This window comes from Chiloscyllium punctatum, chromosome 12 (genome assembly GCF_047496795.1).
Source record: "Chiloscyllium punctatum isolate Juve2018m chromosome 12, sChiPun1.3, whole genome shotgun sequence".
Lineage (NCBI taxonomy): Eukaryota > Metazoa > Chordata > Chondrichthyes > Orectolobiformes > Hemiscylliidae > Chiloscyllium > Chiloscyllium punctatum.
In genome coordinates this window covers 5,282,448-5,305,729 of record NC_092750.1, presented here as the reverse complement: position 1 = coordinate 5,305,729, position 23,282 = coordinate 5,282,448, and the positions used below count along the sequence as shown (strand labels likewise).

Genomic DNA, 23,282 nt, shown 5'->3' with positions numbered 1-23,282 from the left:
ATTTACAGTTTTTCTTATTTTTGCTTAATGAAGTTTCATGGTGACTTTTGTGGTGATCATTGTATTTTACTTCCCCACCCCACCAAAACCCAGTGGCCTTTCAAATCTAAACCCAAATAATTCTGACAGGAAGTGAGGCAGGCAGTTCTGAGGAAGGATCACTCGAGCCGAAACGTTAACTTTGATTTCTCTCCACAGATGCTGCCAGAACTGCTGAGATTTTCCAGCAACTTCTGTTTTAGTTTCTGACAGGCAGTGAGTTGGCCGCTATCCGTTGCTAAGGGTGGGAGGGTCCTTGAAGACGGACGCCGCCATCTTGTTGTGGGATGGGGGAGGAGAGAGCGAGGGAATCGGTGGCCGGGCGGAGCTGATCAAAATCTATCTCCATCCGTTCTTTATGTGAGGATGAAGGTTCTTTTCTCCCACATCATCCTCTTCTGCGGGCTCTGCTCTCCCTTGCTGCCCGTGTATGGCAGCTCTCTGGTGAACGAGGATGTCAGGCGCTCGATAGATTTAGCGAGTCACTTGGCAAAAATTACTGCCGATGTGACGCTGTCCAACAGCGGGCCCTCCCCGGCTTCATCCTTCATCCTGGCGGTGGAGCCGGGCCTGGAGAACCACTTGGCCTATATAGGAGTCACCGTAAGCTTTTTTTTGTTTAATTTTTCCGTTCAAGTTCAGTTACTTTAATTGCATTTTTATATATTTTGCTTAAAAAAATACCTGGTCCTCTTCGTAAATACGAAACCTTTACAAATGAACGGTAAATGCTCAAAGGAATAAATATGTTGCATTGGGCTACACGGTTTGCGTTTTGCAAAAAGAGAAGGCTAATGTGTCTTTGAAAGTTTTTTTTGTGTAGCTGACCTGGGGTTTGGTGAATGAATGATACTGAGCTTTGCTTCCGTGTTGGTGTAATTCCAGGAGTTTGACACGTATGCATAAAACTCAAGTACTTCAGGGTCAGATGCCCCACATGCTGCAGAGTTAAATATATTTTAACCCTACTGCAATTGTCAACTAAATGTACAGAAATACATATTTTAATTGCAATTGCAGTTTAAGAAAACAATTTAATATCAAAATGTCAAACCTTATATTCAAATATTTAGTTAAAAATCACATAACATCAGGTTATAGTCCGACAAGTTTATTTTGAAGTACTAACTTTTGGAGTGCTACTCCTTTGTCAGATGGAGCAGGATCATCAGACACAATTTATAGCAAAATATCACAGTGTTGTACAACTGGGCCTGTATTGAACAAGCATTTAAATTAATATTGTTGGTCTTTCATTTTCTCTCACATTGTTCTCAAACACTCCCTAAATTGTTGGATCTTAAATTTGTTTGCCCTAGTTCATAGAGTCATAGAAATGTACAGCATGGAAACAGACCCTTCGGGCCAACTAGATATCCCCACCTGCCATATCCCTCCAAATCCTTCCTATTCATATACCCATCCAAATGCCTCTTAAATGTTGCAATTGTACCAGCCTCCACCACTTCCTCTGGTACCTCATTCCATACACTTAGCACCCTCTGCATGAAAAAGTTGCCCCTCTGGTCTCTTTTATATCTTTCTCCTCTCACCCTAAACCTATGCCCTCTAGTTCTGGACTCCCTGACCCCATGGAAAAGACTTTGCCTGTTTACCTTATCCATGCCCCTCAATTTTGTAAATCTCTGAGGTCACCCCTCAGCCTCTGACGCTCCAGGGAAAACAGCCTATAGCTCAAATCCTCCAACATCCTTGTATATCTTTTCTGAACCCTTTCAAGTTTCACAACATCTTTCCGATAGGAAGGAGACCAGAACTGCATGCAATATTCAAACAGTGGCCTAACCAATGTCCTGTACAGCCGCAACATGACCTCACAACTCCTGTACTCAATATTCTGATCAATAAAGGAAAGTATACCAAACGCCTCCTTCACTATCCTATCTATCTGCGACTTCATTTTCAAAGAGCTATGAACCTGCACTCCATGGTCTCTTTGTTCAGCAACACTACCTAGGACCTTACCATTAAGTGTATAAGTCCTGCTAAGATTTGCTTACCCAAAATGCAGCACCTTGCATTTATCTGAATTAAACTCCATCTGCCATTTCTCAGCCCATTGGCTCATCTGGTTAAGATCCAGTTGTAATCTGAGGTAACCCTGTTCGCTGTCCACTACACCTCCAATTTTGGTGTCACCTGCAAACTTACTCTTATGCTCGCATCCAAATCATTTATGTAAATGACAAAAAGTAGAGGACCCAGCATCGATCCTTGTGGCACTCCACTGGTCACAGGCATCCAGTCTGAAAAACAACCCTCCACCACCACCCTCTGTCTTCTACCTTTGAGCCAGTTCTGTATCCAAATGGCTAATTCTCCCTGTATTCCGTGAGATCTAACCTTGCTAATCAGTCTCCCATGGGGAACATTTTTAGTTCTAGACTTTAGAAAGTATTTTCAAAACACAACTTCTGATTCACTTCTATCAAAACTACAAAAGATTTTCAGCACTTTTTTGTTTGTAATGTCTGCTAACTCACCTAGAGTTTTGACAGGTAGTTTTGTTCATAATGCCTGTCTCCAAGTGAAACAAACTAAAAGGAAGATTTCCACCTGTATCGCACCAGCCACAATTGAAATGCGCCAAAATGTTTGCAGCAAGTTAAGTGTAGTATTGTCACTGTTTATATCAGGAATTTGTGCACAGCTTGTTGCAACAAATATCAAGTAGAAAAAAGTGCTTATATACAAATAGCACTTTTTACTCCACTGTCTCAAAGTGCTTCACTGCCAATGAAGCATTTCTGAAGTATAGTCACTACCAAGCAGCCAATTTGGACACATCAAGCCTTAGAAACAGAAATGTGATAATATCCATGTGATATTGCTTTTAGTAGTGTTAACTGTTGAGAGATAGATATTGGCCAGGCAACTGAAATAGAACCAAGGGACTGTTTACCTGAAAGATCAGATGTGACCTCTGCTTCATGTCTCATCTAAGCAATGTACTCACCTCTGTACTGAGTGTTAGCCTGAGTGGATGCAAGTAGTGGATAATTCCTCGATCTAGAATCTGAATGAGAGGTCTAAGTGTAATTCACTGAGACTTAGCTGTTCCAGAAATATGTTTACTCATGGGAATTGAAATAAAAACTTTTAATGGAGATCACCAAAGTATTCGGGTCAGTCACGTCACAAGATGTTTAGAATCTGTTTTCAGATTGAGAAATGTCTACACATTTTGTTATATAACGGTTCTGCAAGCCTGTTCCAGCCCTGTTATTGCCGTAGCTCGTACTGATGAAGCGTTCATTTATTTCTGTAGCTGGCATGCTGTTACAGTACCTGTCGACTTGACTATTCCACTGTTACTCTCCCCCATTACGTTTATTAAATCCACTTATTCCTGCCAAAGCTGCAGTGTATGGTCTGTATGTGATAATGTCAAAAGCACTGCAGTCTCATCAGTGAAGGAAACTGAGGGTAGTGTCTTTTTTCAACTTCATGTAGACTTCACTTTGCAAATATTTTTTTTTCTCCTGTTTGTTTAATCTGTGTTGACAGGAGGAAGTAGGAATGCAGATGCTGGAGAGTCAGTCAAAAAGTGTGGTGCTGGAAAAGCACAACAGATCAAGCAGCATCTGAGTAGCAGGAGAGTCAACGTTTCAGGCATAAACCCTTCATCAGCCTGCCATTGGTGTTGACAAGCACAGTCATCCTGATTCAAACCCAATCCCATTGGCCAGTGCTTGCTAACCTCTGCTGGCTTCTAGTCCAGTACCTCAACTTTAAAATTCTTCTCGATGGCCTCACTTATCCCTCTCAGTATAAATTTCTCCAGTCTCACAACTATTAAGCATTCCATCATTTCTGTGCAACCTTCATCCCTAACTTCCTTGCACTACCATTGCTGGATGTACCTTCAGCTTGCAAAGCTCTGAGCTCTGGAATTCCTGTTTAGTTCTCCACATAAAAATTAAAAAAAAATTCCCGATGAAGGGCGTTTGCCCAAAACGTTGATTTTCTTGCTTCTCAGATGCTGCCTGACCTGCTGTGCTTTACCAACACCACACTCTCGACTCTAATCTCCAGCATCTGCAGTCCTCATTTTTGCCACATAAATAGTGTCCAACTTTACATTATTGTACTTTATTGAATGTCTCATGACTCTCTCTTGCTCTCAGCTGTCCTCCATATTAAAAGGTGGCATCCACATAAAGGATAATAAGAATAATTTGGTCAGTGCTAGGAAACTAAATAGTTAGATAACTTTTGGAGTGTATTTTAAATATAACAGGGATTATTGAAAACACAGAACAGTACAGCTCAGTACAGGCCCTTCAGCTCTAGATGTTGTGCTGTCCTTTTATACTACTCCTAAGATCAAACAATTCTACATACCCTTTATTTAACTATCATCCTTGTGCTTATCCAAGTGTCGCTTAAATGTCCCTAATGTATCTGACTCTACCACCAGTGCATTCCACGCACCCACCACATTCTGTGTAAAGAACAGACTTCTGACATCTCCCCTAAACCTTTCTCCAATCACCTTAAAATTATACCCCCTCGTGTTAGCCATTTCAGCCCTGGGGAAAATGTCTCTGGCCATCCACTCATCATCTTGTACACCTCTATCAAGTCCTATCCTCTTTGCTCCAGTAAGGAAAGCCCTGCCTCCCTCAACCTTTCTTCATAAGACCTGCCCTGTAGTCCAGGCAACATCCTCTAAAGCTTCCACATCCTTCCTATAATGAGGCGATCAGAACTGAACTCTGTTCCAAGTGTGGTCAAACCAGGTCTTTGCAGAGCTGCAGCATAACCTCTCAGCTTTTAAACTCAACCCCCTCCCCACTAATGAAACCAACACACCATATGCCTTCTTAACAGCCCTATCAACATGTGTGGCAACTTTGAGGGATCTATGGACGTTGGCCCCAAAATCCCTCTGTTCCTCCACACTACCAACAATCCTGCCTTTAGCCCTGTATTCTGTATTCAAATTTGACTATCCAAAATGAATCAGTTCACTTTTCCAGGTTGAACTCCAACTGCCACTTATCAGCCCAGCTCTGCATTCTGTCAATGTACCATTGCAATCTACAACAGCCCTCCACACTATCTATAACTCCACCACCAACCTTTGTGACATTGGCAAACTGACTAACGCACTCTTCCACTTCCTCATCCAAGTCATTTATAAAAAATCACAAAGAGCAGATGTCCCAGAATAGACCCCTGTGGAACACCACTGGTGGCCAAGCTCCAGGCTGAATACTTTCCATTGACTACCACCCTCTGTCTTTCATGTGCCATCCAACTCTGTATCCAGACAGCCAAATTCCCCAATATCCCATGCCTCCTCACTTTCTAAATGAGTCTACCATGGGGAACCTTATCAAATGCCTTGCTAAAATCCACGTTGACCACATCCACTGTTCTACCTTCAATGTGTTTTGTCACATCTTCAAAGAATTCAGTAAGGCTTGTGAGGCATGACCGGCTCCTCTCAAAGCCATGCGAACTATCTCTAATCAAACTATGCTTTTCCAAATAATCATAAATCCTGTCTCTCAGAATCCTCTCCAATAATTTGCCCACCACCAACGTAAAACTGACTGGTCTGTAATTCCCATGGTTATCCCTATACTTTTCTTTAACAAGGGAAAAACATTTTTCACCCTCCAATCATCTGGTACGACTCCAGTGGAGAGTGGCGACGCAAAGATCATCGCCAAAGGTGCAGCAATCTCTTCCCTCGCTTCCCATAGTAACCTTGGGCATATCCGGTCTGGGAAATCTCCTCCCATCCTTACTCCCAAGTCCTCCACCTCTGCTGCATCTCCTCCAAGGAGTACCAATTCTACCATAAAGCATCCCAGATGGCCTCTTTCAAAGACCACAATTTCCCCCCTCATGTGGTCAACAATACCTTCCAGTGTGTCTCCTCCACTTCACATACCTCTGCCCTTGAACCCCATCCCTCCAATCCCAACAAGGACAGAACCTCCCTGGTCCCCACCTTCCAACCCACCAACCTCTGGATACAATGCATTATCCTCTGCCATTTCTGTGACCTACAGACAGACACCACCACCAGAGGTATTTCCCTCCACATCTCTTTCTGCTTTCTGCAGAGACCATGCCCATCGCGACTCCCTTGTTAGGTCCACGCCTCCCAGCACCTTCCCTTGCCCACACCTCCCCCTCACCTCCATCCAAGGCCCCAAAGGATCCTTCCATATCTGACAGAAATTTTCCTGCACTTCCACACGTCATCTACTGTGTCCGTTGCTCCTCTACACTGGGGAGATAGGACACCCACTTGTGGAACATTTCAGAGAATATCTCTGGGACATGCACTAAACAACCCCACTGCCCTGTGGCTGAACACTTCACTCCCCCTCCACTCTACCAACGACATGCACGTCCTGGGCCACCTCCACCGCCAGATTCTAGCCACCTGACGCCTAGAGGAAAAATGCCTCATCTTCCTCCAACCACACGGAATCAATATTGATTTCACCAGTTTCCTCATCTCCCCTACCTTCCCCTTATCCCAGATCCAACCCTCCAACTTGACACCTCCCTCTTGAATTGTCCTACCTGTCCATCTTCTTTCCCTCCCCTCCGCTCCCCCTATCACCATCACCCACCGCCTTCATCTATCTATCGCATTCCCAACTACCATCCTACCAGCCTCATGCCCCTCCCATTTATCTCTCAACCCCCTTGGGCATCCTCCACAAAGCTGATGAAGAACTTATGCTTGAAAAGTTGACTTTCCTGCTCCTTAGATGCTGCCTAACAGGCTGTGCTTTTCCAGCACCACACATTTTGACTCTGTTTCCAGTCTGGCCCAGGAGACTTACCAATCTTTGTTTTTCAAAATTTCCAGCACATCCTCTTCCTTAACATCAACCTGTTCAAGCTTATCAGCCTGTTTCCCACTGTCCTCGCAAATGACAAGGTCCCTCTCCTCGTGAATACTGAAGCAAAGTATTCATTAAAGACATCCCCTACCACCTGTGACTCCAGGCACAGGTTCCCTCCATTATACCTGATCAGCCCTACCTTCACTTGCCATATTTTCTTGTTCCTCTCATAAGTGTAGAATGCTTTGGGGTTTTCTTTAATCCACCCTCCAAGGATTTTTCCTGCCCCCTTTTAGCTCTTCTAAGTCCATTCTTCAGTTCCTCCCTGACTACCTTGTAACCCTCGAGCCCTGTTTGATCCTTGCTTCCTTCTTCCTCTTGACTAGATGTTCCACATCTCTTGTCATCCAAGGTTCCTGCAACCTCCTGCTCCTTACTTGCCTCTGTGGCACAACTTATTCAGCACTCGCAGCAAGTGCTCCCTAAACAATCTCCGCATTTCTGTTGTGCACCTCCCTGAGAATATCTGTTCCCAATTTATGCTCCATAGTACCTGCCTGATAGCATTGTAATTTCTCCCTCCCCCAATTAAATACTTTCCCGTACTGTCCGCTCCTATCCCTCTCCATAGCTATCGTAAAGATCAGTAAATCCCTAGCCTCACTAGTGATTTCTTTGAGAAAGGCAAGTAACTGACCTTCATTATATGTGAGAATCTAGGACGACCACTTAACAGATGCTCTTAATATCCTAGGTGGCAACAAGATGGCTTCTCGATGCAACTAATATAACAAAATGGTTTCTAGGCTGCAAACTGACAATTCTGCTAAAGCTGCATAAAATGGTTTTTAAGTTACTAATTGCTAATTCTGTTAGAGCTGCCTAAGTGGCTCACCACAGTCTGCTTCAATACAAATTAGCAGATAAAGCACCCTTTAAAGCATATAAATAACTCGACTAGGTACAACATTACTAGTCATCCTGACTGACCTTCGGGTGCAGGTGCAGTGGCTCAGTTCATGAGGTAAGAGTGGCCTAAGCAATGGAAAATAAAGTTGGTTCGCAGGAAATATCATTGGAGCAAGTAACTGTCAAATAAAGCAGTGTTGTGTATTGATTAGTAATTGTTTGAATGTACAATGTGATCATGGCCTGTACCCTTCTTTAAGAAAAATATCAAAATGTTTTAAGCTGTTTGTGCAGATCCTCTGAGGAAAACTGAAATGCTGGACCCCCGCGGGTCCAGATGTTAAGTAAATTTACACCGCTGCTGGAACAAATAGTAGTACAGAGGAACCTCTTATTCAAACGTCAATTATCTAAACAAGATCTCTCAGTCTCGATGTAAACTGTATTTTCCGAACGTTCGATTTCTCCGAGCAAAATACTCCCTGCTCATGTCTTTCAGATAATCAAGATTCTCCTGTAGGTAGTTTGCATGCAAGCTGGAGCCAAGCTTGAGATTCAGCCAGCAACAAGTAGCTGGTTATTTTGTGGATTAGTGTTCAGCTATTGATGAGAAAGGCTTTGTGCCTGCTAGCAACAATGTGATTGGTTCCCAGGAAGTTGAACAGAGAGGGGAAGAAACCATCACATCTCCATTGGCTTAGGAGTTGTTTCTGTTTACAACTTTAAGCCGGAGGGAAACCTGTCTCTCTTTATTTTTCTCTTCAGTTGCTGTAAATTATTGCTTTTAACTAATAACTCAAAGACTTTTTCTAAATGTGAACCAGACTCCTGTGTATCCTGCAAACAAATGGAAGTACAGAGAGGGAAGATCTGATCAGCACAAGAATCACCTCAGCAAGCCCTGTGAACAGGGACCATTGAACAGCCTTCCCAGTTTTACCCTCTGCCCATAACACCTGTGTTTTTTAAATACTGTATCTGGAAGGGGAGTTTAAGGGGGAGTTAACGAGTTTGAATTCATAGAGTTACATGCTGATGGTTCATAATTAGTTCAGGTAAACAGTCTTTATATAATAAATAGTAATTCTTGTTAAGTACAGAAACCTGCTGTCTGCTTTCTGTCAGCCTAGGTCTGAAAGACAGGTAAATTTGTGAATTCCGTGTACTTTTCAAAATATTCAACTTCTGTTTGTATCAGGATTTGATTTCCAGCACGTTACCCAACGAGGCATAACAGTGTGAAACCAATGTTGAGGCTTCAATTTGCCAGTCTTGAATCAGGTTAGATAATCTTGCCTGAGAGCTGATGTTTTTGTTCTTAAGTCTAACTCAAGACTGCAATCTAACCCAATAATTACAGTACTAATATCCAAGAGTACTTCATTGAATTGGTTTATTGTCATGTGTACTGAGGCACAGTGAAAAGCTTTGTCTTGGGAGCAATACAGGCAGATCACTTAGTTAAATAGCATAGATAAGTAAATAATAGGTAAACAGCAGCAAAACCCAAAACACAGGAATAGGCAAATGCTAAGAGTTTGTGGGTCCATTCAGTATTCTAACAACAATCAGGCAGAAACTGTTTCGAAACCAGCTGGTGCATGTGTTCAGGCTTCTGTACCTTCTCTCCAATGGTAGAGGTTGTAGAAAAGCAATGTCAGGTTGGGATGGATCTTTGAGATTGCTGGCAGCCTTTCCTCGACAGTGGGCCTGGTAGATGGATTCTGTAGATGGGAGGTTGGCCTTTGTGATTGTCCGGGCCGAGTTCCCCACTCTCTGTAACCGTCTCCGATCTTGAATGGTACACTTGCCATACCAGATGGTGATACATCCAGACAGAATGTTCTCAATGGAGCCTCTATAAAAGTTGGCAAGGGTATTCGCTGTCACGCCAAATTTCCTCAGCTGTCTGAGGAAGAAGAGACATTGTAACCAGTGCATCCACATGAAGAGTCCATTGTTAGACATGCCAAATTTTGGATATATTAAACCAATATCTCATCAGATATAAAAATTCACAGAAGAGTGGGGAAGCTGTCTCCTGTCATACACATTGATGATCCCTCATCTAATCATTAAAGATATATCTGGTTATTAGTTTATGCTGTGGTCTGTGTCCAAACTGCTGAATTGTCCTTAACAGCTACTTTCCTTCCTTCTGAAACTCAACTATTCCGTGCTATAACCGACAGATTTCAATAAATGCTAACTCTTCATGCCTGTTTCTCTTACCTAGTGTCTGGCTACTTGTCTTATTTTAGCATCACACTTTTTCTTGTATGGGTCAATGGCTTGTGTGGACCCCTGTTGTTCACTACAACTGGTCCCTGTAGTATATTATTACCAAGAAGCTGCAGGACTGAGCCCTTCTGTAACCCCTTTCTTTTTCCTAAATCTGTGCAGAGTTATTAAAATCGGCACACTGTTGAACAGTGTCCTTCTTGCTTCACTTGTGCTTGATCTCAGAAAATTCAAGTGATATTTCTGAGACTTGGATATGTTATCTAGATTGAGATTGCAATGCAATACGGAGAGGCTGCTGAACTGATTTGGTTTTTGGGTGAAGTATTAAACCAAGTCCTTTGCCATGTCTGTCTGAAATGCACTTGTTTACTCTTAGGCTGTGCCAATTTATTAATTATTTTCATGTTTGTGGTTCTAACCCTGTGTTGAACAGATGGAAGAAACCAATGATTTCTATCTAGTGGTGGAAAGTATTCTGTATGGACAGATTTCATCCCTTTGTAAAACTTGTTGAAATTAGTATCTGGATCCCTACATATTGTTCACTTGGCTGAGGAGCAAATGATGCTTGTAGCAGTGAGACAACATCCCAGCTGGAAGTCAGTGCCTTCAGGGAAATGGGGAGCAAATTAGCAGTGAATAAACCGTGCACTGCAGCTGAGAGTGGGAGCACAATCCTTAGACTGAGGTATCAAGCTAATGTCTGTAATATTCTACCATGAGCCTTTTGTCCCTACTGTTTTCACCATTCCTTATTTTTGACTCTAAGTTATTTGGGGGGGGGGGGTGGTTTGTTAATTCTTTGAACTCCATTTTACAATTAATTTGACTTCTCATTTTATCCAGCTGAAAACTGATGATGAAGAAGAAACCTCATTGGTATTGGAAGAGACGCGTGTCACAGGCCAGAGGTAAGTGACTTATCTCTATCTTGTTTGTATCTATTCCCTATCAAAGGGTTCGCACTTTTATTTGCACTTTAACCTGGTAAAATCTGCACTTTTAACTATATAAAGCAGGCTTCAGCAGTCTCTGACTAGTTCAGGACATGAGACAAGTGAGAAAGGAAGGAGGAACTTCTACAGTTCTGCTGTGTCCGGGCCAATGATTGCTGCTGTTCAGATGAATGGCACTCATTAGCTGATTGGTCAGCCAGTGGAAATGATTCACTGCACCAAATTGGCTGCTCTGGGTACTGACCATTTTATTGACATTACTTGGCTAACAGGCCCAGCTGTGATTTTTTTTTTGCACCTCTGCACTAGCTTTTCTGGACCCTACTGCATTACACAACTGTCATTACAGATTTGGGAATCACAACCCCCACTCCACCAAAAAAAAATTATGCAGCTAACACTGCTGGCACTTCTTGACAGCCCCCTTGCAATTTCTCCACATTGTCTTGTCTGCTTGATTTAAGACTAGTTGTAATATTCCTACTATGCCCATCTCTGCCAAATTCTCTTTTTAGCCAAGTGGACACTGGGAAGTTGCTGTAGTGAACTAGGCCAGAGGTTCTCAACCAGGTGTCATACAATCCATTCGGCAAAGTCACTGGCAACTGAGTGTGAACAGTCTCAGAAATTTCTTTCTACTGCTGGCCCACTTCCTTGTTGGAGGGCTTGCATTTATTTTGTTTGTAATGTTCCCTTCTCTGAGAAACTATTGCCATGCAGCTTATTTCATAGTAACAAGGTGAGAGAAGTTGTGATGTTTAGTTTATCATCTTTGCTGTTAGGGTGTTGTGAAATGTAACAGTATATATCTGAAGAAGTCAAAGTCTGGCACTGGAAAAGCACAGCAGGTCAGGCAATATCTGAGGAGCAGGAGAATCGACATTTCAGGCAAAAGCCTTTCTTCATCAAGGTATCTGAAGAAGGGTCACTGGACTTGAAATGTTAACTCCGATTTCTCTCCAAAATGCTGCCAGACCTGAGTTTTTCCAGCAATTTATATTTTTGTTTCTGATCTTCACTATCTGCGGTTATTCTGACTTTTGAACATAGAACATTACAGCGCAGTACAGTTCGGCCCTCGATGGTTTCACCACCTTGTGAAACCAATCTGAAGCCCACCGAACCTACATTATTCCATTTAAATGCCTGTAAAGTCGGCAAGTCTATAACTGCTGCAGGCAGTGCGTTCTATGCCACTACTACTCTTGAGTTTAAAAAAAAACTACCTCTGACACCTGTCCTATATTTATCACTCATCAATTGGAAGCTATGCCCCCTCGTGCTAGCCATCACCATCTGAGGAAAAAGGCTCTGTCTACAGGATCTAACCCTCTGATTATCTTTATATGTCTCAATTAAGTCACCCTCAACCACCTGCTCTCTAACGAAAGCAGCTTCAAGTCCCTCATCCTTTCCTCGTAAGACCTTCCCTCCATACCAGACAACATCCTAGTAAATCTCCTCTGAACCCTTTCCAATGCTTCTACCCCCTTCCTATAATGCAGTGACCAGAACTGTACGCAATACTCTTAAGTGTGGCCGCTCCAGAGTTTTGTACAGCTGCAACATGATCTCATAGTTCTGGATCCCTCTATGAATAAAAGCTAACACACTGTATGTCGTCTTAACAGCCCTATTAACCTGGGTGGCAAATTTGAGGGATCGATATACATGGACACCTAGATCTCTCTGCTCATCTACACTACAAAGAATCTTACCATTAGCCCACTACTCGGCGTTCCTGTTACTCCTTTCAAAGTGAATCACCTCACACTTTTCTGCATTAAACTCCATTTGCCACCCCTCAGCGCAGCTCTACAGCCTATCTATGTCCCTATGTAACCTACAACATCCTTTGGCACTATCCACAACTGTACTGACCTTAGTGTCATCTGCAAATTTACTAAGCCATCCCTCTACGTCCTCATCCAGGTCATTTATAAAAATGACAAACAGCAGTGAACCCAAAACAGATCCTTGTGGTACACCATTGGTACCTGAACTCCTGCATGAACATTTCCCATCAACCACCACCCTCTTCCTTCTGTCAGCTAGCCAACTGCTGATCCTAAGTGTATATCTTGTGGGGGTTTTTTTGCATTTTATCCATTTGAACAATGACAAACACTCAGCAAAATGACAAATTCTGAAATTACGAGTGTCATGTGTTGGAATGTAGTATGTTTGCATAGTGGGTATTAGTCTCAGTAATATTAGAAGCAGTGAGATCAGAGTAATTTAGATCAAGATCTCGTCTATTCACTTACCTCTATCCCACCATTATTGGCTCTGCCATTGAATCATCATGGCCCTTCTTCCCAGAATTTCTCCCCGCCATTCTAACATCCTTCACGTGGGATGTATCTGTGCTAGATATTCTACTTGACCCAACCAGTCTGTGCCAGTGTTAATGCTCCATTCAAACTTCCTTCCAATTTTCCGCATTTAAACTTGTCTTTGTAATCCTGTTTTGCTCTCTATCCATATATATCAATGTATGCCATATACAACATGCACTGCAGGAACTTGCCAAGGCTTGTTCCCCAACACCTTGCAAATCCTTAAAATCTCCCACTTCGACTCGGTGGCAGCAAGTGCTTGGAAACACCACCAGTCTCCAAGTAACACACCAACCTCACTTGACAGATACCAACTGTTCCCTTTTTTTTGTCATCGTCAATAACCTGGAATCCCCTTACACAGTTGAAGGAGAGGGATGGGCAGCAAATGCTGGCCTAGCCAATGACTCCCAAATCCTGTCAATTTTTGTTTTAGATGATCAGGAACAGTTGTGTAGTCAGACTAGAGTTCATATCCCAACAGGGAAAGTTATGAAACTCATGGAAATAGAGCCTGAGGAAAATTGACTACTGATTGAGCAAGACTTTCTTTTGTTTAAAAAAAAAATCAGTCAGACACCTTGCCACTCTTACCTGCGTAGTCTATATGGGACTCCGAGCCCTTGTTGTGAATTAGAACATAGAACACTTCAACACAGTACAGGCCCTTCGGACCTCCATGTTGTGCTGACCTTTTATCCTTCTCTCAGATCAAACCAACCCATGTATTTGACATTTTACTATCATCCCTGTGCCTATCCAGGTGTTGCTTAAATGTCCCTAATGTATCTGACTGTACTACCAGTGCATTCTATGCACCCACCACTCTCTGTGTAAAGAACCTACCTCTGACATCTCCCCTAAACCTTCCTCCAATCATCTTAAAAATTATGCCCCTTTGTGATTGCCATTTCCACCCTGGAAAAAATTCTCTGGCTATCCACTCTATCTATGCCTCTCATCATCTTATACACCTCTATCAAGTCACCTGTCACCATTCTTCACTCCAATGAGAAAAGCCCTAGTTCCCTCAACCTTTCTTCATAAGACCTGCCGTCCAGTCCAGGCAGCATCCTCGTTAATCTCCTCTGCAACCTCTGAAAAGCTTCCATGTCCTTCCTATAATGAGGTGACCAGAACTGAGCACAATAGTCCAAGTGTAGTCTAACCATGGCTTTATCGAGCTACAGCATAACCTCGCAGTTCTTAAACTCAGTCCCTCTGCTAACGAAAGCCAACATACCATACATCTTTGGCCAAGAAAATTACTCTGTTATAAATATGAATTCAACTGGAAAGCCGAGAGTATGTTATGGCATTAAAGCCTTGTTGGATTAACTGGTCGAAAATTTGTGGATTGGATTGTGTGCACTAAAGTATATTTAAAACAGATAAGTTCTTGATTATCATGGGGATCAAAGGTTATGGGCAGAAAGCGGGAAAATAGGGTTGAAAAACCTATCAGGCATGATTGAATGGCGGAGCAGAGTCGATGCACCAAATGACCTTATTTCTGCTCCTGTGTCCTGTGGTCTAAAGAATCTCTTTGGATCTATCTGAGCACTTTCTATTTTATTTGCAGTGGCAAGTTCTTCAAAGTTAAGCTGGGGACGCAGTTGGCTGCTGGTGCCAAAGTCAAGCTCGCACTTGAATCCACATTCACACACGTTTTGCAGCCTTTCCCAACCCACATTGCCCAGGCTGAGAAGCAATTTGTCGTCTTTGAGGGCAGCCATTACTTCTACTCGCCGTATCCCACCAAGACCCAGACCACTCGGGTCAAGCTTGCTTCGAAGAACATTGAAAATTACACCAAGCTTGGTAATCCTAGCAAATCTGAAGACACCATTGATTATGGACCCTTCAAGGACATCGCTGGCTTCAGCCAGGTGAGGATAACACACTTATCCCCTCACCAATCACCTTGTCTTTTTCCTGTATATCTAATTTCCAGGACTGAAATTTGACATACAAAATATGGGGCTTGCATAGTTTATCAATTAAGATTTAGAGATGTGACCAGCCAGCACATTACCTACTCTAATTAACTTGGATGTGTATCTCCTGCATATTTTTAATTTTATTGTAGAGCTGCGTAGATGTTTGGCAATGCTGCTTATAGTGGTTTGGCCATCTGTTGGAAAAACCTCTGCTGTGACTGTGCCTGGAGAGTCTAATAAGATCAGAAATTACAGAATTGTACCATATTAAATGCCTGGTCAATTTTACGGAGAAAATTGAAATGAATCATAGACTGCAGGGAAAGAGCAGTGGAGTGGAGTAATTGGATAAGATTCAGCATAGACACCCTATTTGCTTGATTGAAGTTCTTGGCTGTGACATTTGCATAGCGTTGTCCTTGGTACTGTTGCCTCCGTGGTAAATAGATTTCAGTTTATCAGCTTCTATAAGAATGGAAAAGCTTGTTCATTGCATGTCTCAGAAATATCTTAAAGCATTTTGCAAATCAAGTAGTTGGTTTTTAAGAGCATTGTTATATCAGCAAATGTGACTGTCAATTTGCTCAAAGCAAGTAATTGGTCTGGGGTAATTTGCATTTGTTTATTCAATCTCTGACTCTTACACGTTTTGAGAGTCTGAAATGATATGCCCTTTATGGTGAAGAACTGCTTGCCCCAACCCCTGACTCAGATTGGCAACTTGGCAGATATACATGATCTGGTTTGGATTACATTGTGACAGTGCCAGAGACATGAAACAAGCAGTCAAACCTGTTCCCTCCAGACTGAGTTCTATACTGCCAAAATATTTGAGAAAATGTAGCTCAAGTGTTTTGGAAACATATGTGATGGACTTAGACAAGGCAAGAATCCAGGATCTCTTCTGTGATTGTGTTTCATGGCTGATGTCATGTCCTATGATCTGTCCTTGGCATTTCAGGATACACTGAGGGTGCATTATGAGAACAACAGCCCTTTTCTGGCCATCGTCAGTATGACCCGTCTCATTGAAGTGTCACACTGGGGAAATATTGCTGTAGAGGAGACCATTGACCTGAAACACTGCGGCGCAGTCCTGAAGGGACCATTCTCACGCTATGACTATCAGAGACAGCCTGACAGTGGGATCTCTTCGGTTAAATCTTTCAAGGTAAATTTCATGTCTCAAGTACAACAATTATTCAGTGTGCTGGCCCGCCACGTTCGAGATTTAAGAGATGCCGTAATACACTGTGCTGCAGCATTGTTGATACACTGATATCTTGGGTCATTTGGCCTAGTGGCTGGTCTTTTTATAGAATTCCACAGATTTAAATAGCAAGAGTGTAGGGATCGATTACAGAAAAACCTACTTAAGCTAGCATACATGTAGTGGGCCGAATGGTTTCCTGCTGTGCTGTCTCATCCTATAACTATAGGAATGGAGGTCCAGTCCTTACCCAGATTTCAGGGTGGTTATACACAAATCCTTGAAGGTGCAGGGTAATTTTTGGCATGGTTTGCTGGATCCTGGGCTTTATGCTATCGGAATTAGGACCATGAATAGGTATAGAGTACAAAAGCCAAGAAGTAGGGCTAAACTAGTCCTACGTAACTCGTACATTGTATTCCATTATGGGTAGCACATCGTGTAAGCGACTGGATAAGCTACAGAAAATATTTACGTACGTTCCTTGTTAGACATGTACTCGCTACTTGTTGAAAAATGTGCTGGAAAAACACAGCAGGCCAGGCAGCACCTGAGGAGCAGGAGAATAGATGTTTCAGGCATAAGCCCTTCTTCTCGCTACTTGTAGACATGCATTCTCATGAGATTGGCCCAGAACCGATGATTTTATTTCCTAATTGACAGGTTTTGATGGATCATATGCTCCTTTGCTGTAGATAGTGGATTTCTCTTACTGTGCTATTCCTGTTTTTGTGTTATCTATAGGAGTTCCGTGCCCCTATCCCTCGTGGATGACCAGGATTTGTGGATGACCAATTAAAGTGATGTTTAAAATGAGAGATTAGTTTTGTGGAGAGACTGAGTTCTCCTTGGAAATTTGTTGTTTTGCAAGATTTAGAGAATGGGTGGCACAGTGGCTCAGTGGTGAGCATTGCTGCCTCACAGCACCAGGACCCAGGTTCCATTACCACCTTGGGCAACTTGAATTGAGTTTATACGTTCTCCCCATGTCTGCATGGGTTTTCTCTGGATGCTCCGGTTTCCTCCCACAATCCAAAGAAGTGTAGATTAGGTGAATTGGCCATGCTAAATTGCCCATAGTGTTAGGTGCATTAGACAGGGGTAAATGTAGGGGAGGGGAATTGGTCCGGATGGATTACTCTTTGGAGGGTTGATGTGGACTTGTTGGGCCGAAGAGCCTGTTTCCATAACATAGAGAATCTAATGGGATGTAACTGTTTACAATGGCTATAGGGTTGATAACCTAACACAGGTGATTGGTAAAAGAATCATAGTATACATAAGGAAAAGCACAATTAAATGTTAGGATTTGAAGTGGTGAATACAAGTTCATTAGTTCAAAAAGGAATTGGAGAAATACTTCAACAAGAGTTGATAAGATATGGAGCTGGAAAAAGCACAGTGGGTCGAAGAGCAGGAGAGTTGACGCTTTGGGCAGGACCCTTCATTAGGACTTGTTTAACAGTGATGCTCTACTGAGTTTGCTAGCTGGTTTCACTGTTGCGGTTACTTCAAGAAGAAAATAACTTGCAAGGTATGGGGTAAATGGTTCGGGAATTAAACTGAACCATCTAGATTGCCTTGTGAAATATCTCATGCAGACTTGATGGGTTGAATGGTCCATTTGTACTATACTGTTCTGCAAAAGATTACAGTAATCTATATGAGGCTACTCAGTGGAACTGAACTCTATCTCTAGAATTACATCATTCAGCTTGTGTTGTCTATCCACATTCCTCCTACCAAAACGTATTGCCTCAGACCTTTCCTAGGTTGAATTTCCTCCCTTACTCATTCACCCATTCCACCACGTACGCTCTGCTTCTTTGACGTTTGTCACTATCCCCAACTTAGTTCTGTATCATCTGCAAACTTCAAAATTGTAGGTATGCATGCCTGATTCATTAATATTCTTCAGAAAGAGGAGTGAGTCTAGTGCTATTTCCTGCTTCTTGCAGACCATCCTGCCTGCTGCAGCCCAGGACGTATACTATCGTGATGATATTGGAAACATCTCCACCAGCCACCTGATTGTTCTGGATGATTCTGTGGAGATGGAGGTCCGTCCACGTTTCCCACTCTTTGGCGGCTGGAAGACTCACTATGTCATTGGATACAACCTGCCCAGCTATGAGTATCTTTACAATCTTGGTTAGTATCAGTCCTGACTTCTTAAGTGGGGAAGAGAGGTCTAAACAATGAGTGGTGTTTGTTCTGAGCATGTTTGTATGATGTTTGTACACAGCATCCACCTGGAAATTTTCTTTGCACTCTACCACTGGTTATACTTTGTGGAGGTACCCATGATAATCAGCCTGAATGGAATATGTTTGTGGATGGTGGCTGAGACAGGGTTGAGGGTCAGATTGAAGCCTGTTAACTCTGGGAAAAATGCCCCACAAGCCCAGTTCTTCTTTTTCTCTCTGCTCTCCTGCAAACAATAAATTTTGCTGAGCCTTCCAAGTAGTACCTCTGCCAAATGATTGGCCTGCACATGCAAATGAGATTGAGAGTTGGCAGAATCCACCATACAAGGCTTCCTTGGATAACATCAGTCTGCCTACCTCCATTGATGTGTGTATGTGAGGGGTGCTCTGTCTCTCTCCCCCTCGCTCTCACTGCCTGATTTTGCACGAACTCACTGACCTATCGGGATGTACTTCACTCCGTCTCGAACTCTGCTGTGATTTGGTTAAATCGCCATGCACTCGATTCCTGGAGCCTGCTTCACTACTGAAATTGGTCACTTCAGCACGTGTGGCATTACTGTGTATTCATTCTGTTGCTGTAATTGATTTGATTCCATGTCTGTTACACTTTGTCTTCTGCCAGGTGACCAGTATGCACTGAAGATGAGGTTTGTCGATCATGTGTTCGATGATCAAGTAATTGATTTTCTGACTGTGAAACTCATCCTACCAGAGGGAACGAGGTAAGTGATTGATCATCTGTTACAGAAGGGGGTCATTTGGAAATTGTTTTGACTATTTTCTTGACTGCTGGAATTGTCCCTCCTGGATGTTCTACGTACTGCATCCAGCAAAGTAAGCACAGGTCTCCAACAATGTCCTTTATTCTTTCTTGGGGTTTGAGCATTGCTAGCAAGACTAGCATTGTTATCCATCACTAATTGCTGTTGAACGGAGTGGTTTACTAAGGTATGTCACAGGGCAATTAAGAGTCACCCACATTGCTGAAACTCACATGTCAGCCAGACCAGGTAAGGACAAGGTTTTTACGGTGGTCAGTGACAATTTCATGGTCACCATCACTGGGACTGGTTTTCAATTCCAAGTTTTTATTGGTTTAATTTCCACCAATTACCATGGGATTTGAATCCATGTCCTGAAACTAAACCTGGGTCTTTAGATTACTCATGTCGCAACATTACCACTACACCACAATCCCCATATATTCACGTCTGATCAGGGCTCTCTCATTATTCTAGCCCAGTGCCAAACTTAGTCCTGCACTCTTCAGACAGATGAGTGTTCACCAGCACACTCACTATCACCCCTGTTCTCACTGTTGTACATTAATTCCCAGTTAAACAATCATTCTGTTTTAAAATTCTCATCCTTACTTTTAAGTTACTCCATGACCTTGCCTCTCGTCTCTCCATACCAGTTCCAATTCTAGTACCTCTGAGATTTGTGTTCCTCAGATTCTGCTGCCTTGATCGCCTCATTTTCATCACTCCAAAGTGGACGATTGTGTTGTCAGCTACCTGGGCACCAAGTTCTGGAGTTTCCTCCCTAGACAACTCTCACCACTCACTCTGTCTCCTTCATTTGAGGTGCTCCTTAAAACTTGCCTTCAGTCATCTCCTTTAACAAATTTACTGGCTAGTATCTTTCGAGTCTGGCCTCCTCTAAGCGTAGAGATTTTTTTGACTTGAATGTGTAAAGTTGATCTCCCCCTTTTCCCACTATTTTGAGATGTGTTTCATCAAGGCATTTGAGTTAGGTAGAGAACCAAGATTCGCCCAGAGTTCCGAAAGACCTGTTACTCACCGAAGACCGTTGCTCCTGATTTCCTCCCTCAGCACCTTTGTGATTTACAAATGCCTTTCTCATCTCCTCTTAACCTTTTCTGCTGTAAACAATCCTCATCTCCATAGGGAACTGAGTTCCGTCTTCCCTTGAATACAACCACTTGCAAGTTTTTCTCCAAGCCACTCACCATCCTGACTTTGAAATATATCACAGTTCCTTCAGTGTTGCTGGGTGAAAGTCCTGGAAATCCGTCCCAAACAGTATTGTGGATCTATCTACAGCACATAGACTGTAGCAGTTCAAGAAAGCAGCTCACCACCACCTTCTCGGGGCAATGAGGGATGGACAGTAAATGCTGGCGAAGCCAGCAATGCCTTTGTTCAACAAATAAATTTTAAGAAAAAGTCGTCTTGGTACCCTGGCCAAAGTTATAATAACATAGCTGCAAGGGTCTTTTGTAAATTTGCACATCATCATCGGGATCATATATGCCGCTTAAAGGGGCAGAAATTCCCTACATATCATCAGAATAACAATTTTAACATGACCATTTAAATTGTGGATGTTATACATCTAGATTAGATGCAGTTTTTCAGGCTGTGATAATGTGCTTCCAAAACTGCAAAAGGTTTGGTTGGGAAATGAGCAATCTCTTGTGGTGGTTGGTGGGAGAAAGAGAAAGAGAAAGGGAGTGTAGTAGGGGTGCACCATGATTTGACCGAGACAGATATTAAGCCAATCTAGTTAGAACCTTTTATCTAGTCCAGTGTTGTACCTGTCCTGGGAGTCTTTTGAGGACTGCAGAGGAAGCATTACTGTATTTAACCCTTTGCTGTACTTAACCTGGGAGTGTTTGATAGGGAAGCTTTACTCTGAATCTAGCCATGCACTACACCTATCCTAGGAGTGTTGGAGAGATACTGTGCAGAAATAATGGAGAATTCCATTTTCCAGCATTATCCTCCTTGCCTTGAGCACGTAATTCTAAATAGTTCATTTTGCCCTTCAATTCCACAGGAACATTCATGTGGACACTCCATATGAGATAGATCGAAAGCCTGATGAGCATCACTACACTTATCTGGACACTTTTGGACGGCCTGTAATTATTGCTCACAAGTCTAACCTGGTGGAGCAACATATTCAGGATATTGTAGTAAGTTGACTAGATGGGCGGTTACCAGTGATTGTGGCACCTCATGGTTGATATAGTGAGTGGGGTGGGAAGGTGAGAACTGGCATCATGTACAGTGAGCAAAAGGTTCCTGTTTTGGTACTAGTGATATTCATGTATGTTTCTGAAACTGTTGTCTGCGCTACCAGGTTCTCTTAGCCTTTCAGTTACCTGACTTTGGTAATAGTGAGGCTATGTTTGTCCACCCACGGACCATTCCAAAGCCATTTCCATTTAACAAAAGGGTTTACCTGGGCTGGTGTTTTAACTCAGGTTTACACAATGATCATCATGGCTTTGGGAATGAGGCGTGTCCTATTGAGCTCTTGCTCTCCTCCCCTCCTCTCTTCTTCCATCTCCCCACAGCCCCAGCAGATGTGCAGCTCACATTCAGAACCTACATCCATCATGATCTGAGCATCAATACATTGCTTAACAGTGGCCTGTTTGACTAACAAGGCATCTCAGTCTAGCTTAAAAGAATAGACGTGCCTGTAGTTTGTAGCAGTAGACACTGACCTGTGACCAGGAACTTTTGTTTCTCCTCTCAGTGAAAGTTGGCTGAGACCCTTTACTGCTCTCTGTCAGGTGGCTCATCTGGGTTGTCACCTTTTGCAGAGACCAAGGACCAAATCAAGGACGTGGTAATGTGTGACTCAGTGCCCTCCATTGTAGGTGTAATTGGTTTGGTGCAGGAGCAGGGGTGTTGCATGAAACCTATGAGGAAATTGCCTGCAATAATGACCACAGTTGCTCAGGCTTGTGTTCACGTTTTCTCTCCCGCTCCTCAGGTCCACTACACGTTCAACAGGATCCTGATGTTGCAGGAGCCCCTGCTTGTGGTCGGAGCTTTCTACATTCTCTTCTTCACTGTCATAATTTATGTACGATTGGACTTCTCCATCACAAAGGTGAGCCTGTTAAAGTGATTAAGACATTTTGTCATGGGACTGCCTGTTAAGTTGGTCCCCAGAAAGGTTTGGCTTGTGTAGAATTCAGCTGCCCATATCCTATTGTTGCAAATTCCAGTTCCCCATCACCCACAGGTGCTTATGTCCTAGATTTTGCTCCTAGACTGTCAAAAAGTTGTTTTTGTAACCTCCCACTAAGTTTGTGCTTTTGCCAGCTCGTCGCATTTTTGCCTTTGAGCTACAAAGTTGTGGGTTCACTCCAGAATTTGAGTCCAATAAAAATCAAGACTGATAAGAGTACAGTACCAAAAGACGACTGCACTGTTGGAAGTTCATCTTCCAGATGCAACACTAAATATAAAGCCCCACATGCCCCTTCAGGTGGAAATAAAAGATCCTGAAGTTATTATTTTGAGAAAGAACCAGAGAGGTACTCCTGTATCTCATAACTATCGATCCCTTCATCAAAACACAAAAGCAGTCCATTGGTATTCTGTTGCTGTTTGTAGGATCTCCCTGTGTGCAATTTGGCTGCCATATTTCCAATATTACAATGGGAGCTCTATTTTATACAAGTTCTTCATTACCCATAAAGCAGTTTGGAACAGTCAATGGTTGTCAAGAGCACTTTGTCAACGCAAACCCATCTAATCTCTGAATCCCTCCAGAGCCTCATTTCCCAATCTGTATCATTCTTCGAACCTACAAACCTTTAAAGACCACTGT

The 23,282-nt window shown here is 42.8% G+C and overlaps 1 protein-coding gene across 1 annotated transcript in view; it reads left to right on the top strand.

The window, feature by feature from the left end:
• The first annotated feature begins 306 nt into the window (after positions 1-306).
• Positions 307-23,282, top strand: part of rpn1 (ribophorin I) — a 30,952-nt gene continuing 7,976 nt past the window's right edge. The window contains exons 1-8 of the mRNA XM_072581787.1: positions 307-642; positions 10,878-10,942; positions 14,909-15,215; positions 16,228-16,437; positions 18,435-18,627; positions 19,309-19,408; positions 21,489-21,627; positions 22,437-22,556. Of these exons, the coding sequence (XP_072437888.1) occupies positions 406-642; positions 10,878-10,942; positions 14,909-15,215; positions 16,228-16,437; positions 18,435-18,627; positions 19,309-19,408; positions 21,489-21,627; positions 22,437-22,556 (1,371 nt within the window). The 5' untranslated portion in view covers positions 307-405. The remainder of the gene's footprint in view (positions 643-10,877; positions 10,943-14,908; positions 15,216-16,227; positions 16,438-18,434; positions 18,628-19,308; positions 19,409-21,488; positions 21,628-22,436; positions 22,557-23,282) is intronic.